General features: G+C 24.9%; 2 protein-coding genes across 2 annotated transcripts in view; one reads left to right on the top strand and one right to left on the bottom strand. All coding sequences in view use genetic code 6, as the record gives it.

Annotated features, from left to right (window-relative positions):
- Positions 1-186, top strand: part of IMG5_047180 (hypothetical protein) — a gene marked incomplete at both ends in the record, with an annotated part of 1,242 nt that extends 1,056 nt beyond the window's left edge. The window contains one exon of the mRNA XM_004037584.1: positions 1-186. This exon is cut by the window's left edge and continues 1,056 nt beyond it. Coding sequence (XP_004037632.1) covers positions 1-186 — 186 coding nt within the window.
- A 329-nt stretch (positions 187-515) lies between these two features.
- IMG5_047170 (hypothetical protein) lies at positions 516-1,430 on the bottom strand (the record flags this gene model as incomplete). Its single annotated transcript, XM_004037583.1, has 1 exon — positions 516-1,430. A coding segment is annotated over one exon (735 nt), but the record flags the coding sequence as incomplete, so codon positions are not given.
- Positions 1,431-2,065: the final 635 nt, after the last annotated feature.

Below are 2,065 nucleotides of genomic sequence, written 5' to 3'. Positions count from 1 at the left end.
ATACTATTAGTGTATGCAGTAATGGAGATTAGTTTACAAACTAAGGAAGTATTGAAAATGTTGTTTTAAATGGATTACTTTAGTAAAACGTTTTGTATTAAATTAGTTTAGTTAGGAATAGCTTTATTGTTAGGAATTTGTAGAGAATATTTATTTAAGCCTCTTTTAATATTTAGTATGTTGTGAAAGATATTAAATTATTAAAGTGTGTTTAATAAACAGTGTATTAGTTTGATGAATATGTTTAGCTTTTATAAGGAGAAGATGATATCGAATTTTTATCTGGGAGCTTTTAGTATATTGTTTTTTTTTATAATTTTCATTTATTTGGGTTATAGAAAACAGATTTTTTGATTGATTATAGTAATTAGAATAATAAAAATATTTTTAATAAGGATATTTAAAATAATATTGTGAAAGGAAAGGGAATATTTTTAAATTAAAAAAGTTAATATATTTTAAATATTCAAAATGAATAAATGAACGAGGATTTAGGGTTTGCTTTTGCATTTTCGTTTATTTTAATGTTTGATAAAAATACAAAATTTAATTAGGTGAAACTATTTTTAATTAATAATATATTATCAGTAGAATTTGTGAAAACTATTTTTGATTATTATTTGCTGAATATATGTATTAAGGATATCTGTAATTAAAGTTAGGCTGTTTAGGTATATATGAAGCATGGAAAGAGTCAAAGTATTATTATTTCAGTTAAAAAATAAGGAAATAATACTTTTGCAGTGAGTTTATATTCCTCATTAGGGAATGATGTTGGCTTTGTGTATTTTTTTTAGGAAAGTTTTTTGATTTTTGGAGGAAATAATTCTTTTTAAATTTAAATAGGTAATAAAGAATTTAATGATTTCGGGGATTTATTAAATAATATTATTTATATAAGAAGGCTTTCTTTATAGAAAGGAGTCCATGTTAAACCTTTTAATATTGTTTTGATTTACTTAAGACTGGATTTATTTGAAAACTGCATTTTAGGCATAGGGAAAGGCCATGGAAGCGAAATGTGTTTACATTGTGCGGAAAACTTCACTAATTTAAATGGATATTGCATATCAATAGGCGATTGTAATAAAAAAGAAAACTTTTTTTACGACTAAATAGATAAATTATGTAAAAAATGCTCATACAATTGCAAATAATGTTCGATAAACCCTTCAAATTGCTTATAATGTGCTCCTGGTTATACAAATGCCCCCTTATGTATTAATTGCGGAATAATTGAAGGTGTCTAAACATATTTAAATTCAGAAAATGATACTTGTGTATTAGATTGTGGTATTAAATATTGCAAAAATATTCTTAATAAGATATGTGGATATTGTAGTGGAGTTTAGAGGATTATTGTGAACGATTTCGAACAAGGTAATGACAAGGGAACTTGGGTTTCTACATTAAGAGTTTCTGCTAGAAATTAATTTTTGAATTGTTTTATATAGGATAGTCTTTTGAGTTTTTTTGGAGGAAATTTTAATGATAAAACTTCTATTTCGAAAATCATTGTACAAATACCGGCTTATTTTGAGACTAATATTACTTTTTTTCTCCTTATAAATTCTTCTACTGATTTAAGTTTTCTTTAAGTGTTTTTAGATGATAAAAATTTGAGTTAAAATATAAAAAGTACAGCTGTTATTGTGAATAGAATTCTCTGTTAAGCTCAAAATGAGAATTCTGGTATTTATAAAATTAGTGTTTTGGCAAAAACCAATAATAAAAGGAGTACTGTGGTAATTAAATATACGAATCCTAATAGTTTATGGGGAATAAATAAATTCACTTTTACTATCACTTAATGCCATTTTTCATGTAGTTAATGTAATGGGAAAACTGAGTTCGATTGTACATAATGTTCTGAAGGAATGATTTTAATACTTGGTTAGTGTTTATGTTAAAATGAAGTCTTTTATGTTTAATAAATGTTAAATTGTTGGAGTTCACCGTGTTTTTAATGTCTTTAATGCGACCCCAATTGTGAATATTGTACATATAATGGTATTTGTATGCATTGTAAGCCACATTACGGACTTTTTCAAGGCTAATGTTTATC

This window comes from Ichthyophthirius multifiliis (genome assembly GCF_000220395.1).
Source record: "Ichthyophthirius multifiliis unplaced genomic scaffold scaff_1120509250090, whole genome shotgun sequence".
Lineage (NCBI taxonomy): Eukaryota > Ciliophora > Oligohymenophorea > Hymenostomatida > Ichthyophthirius > Ichthyophthirius multifiliis.
Note: the sequence above shows the minus strand (reverse complement) of the source record. Positions and strands in the feature narration are given on the sequence as shown.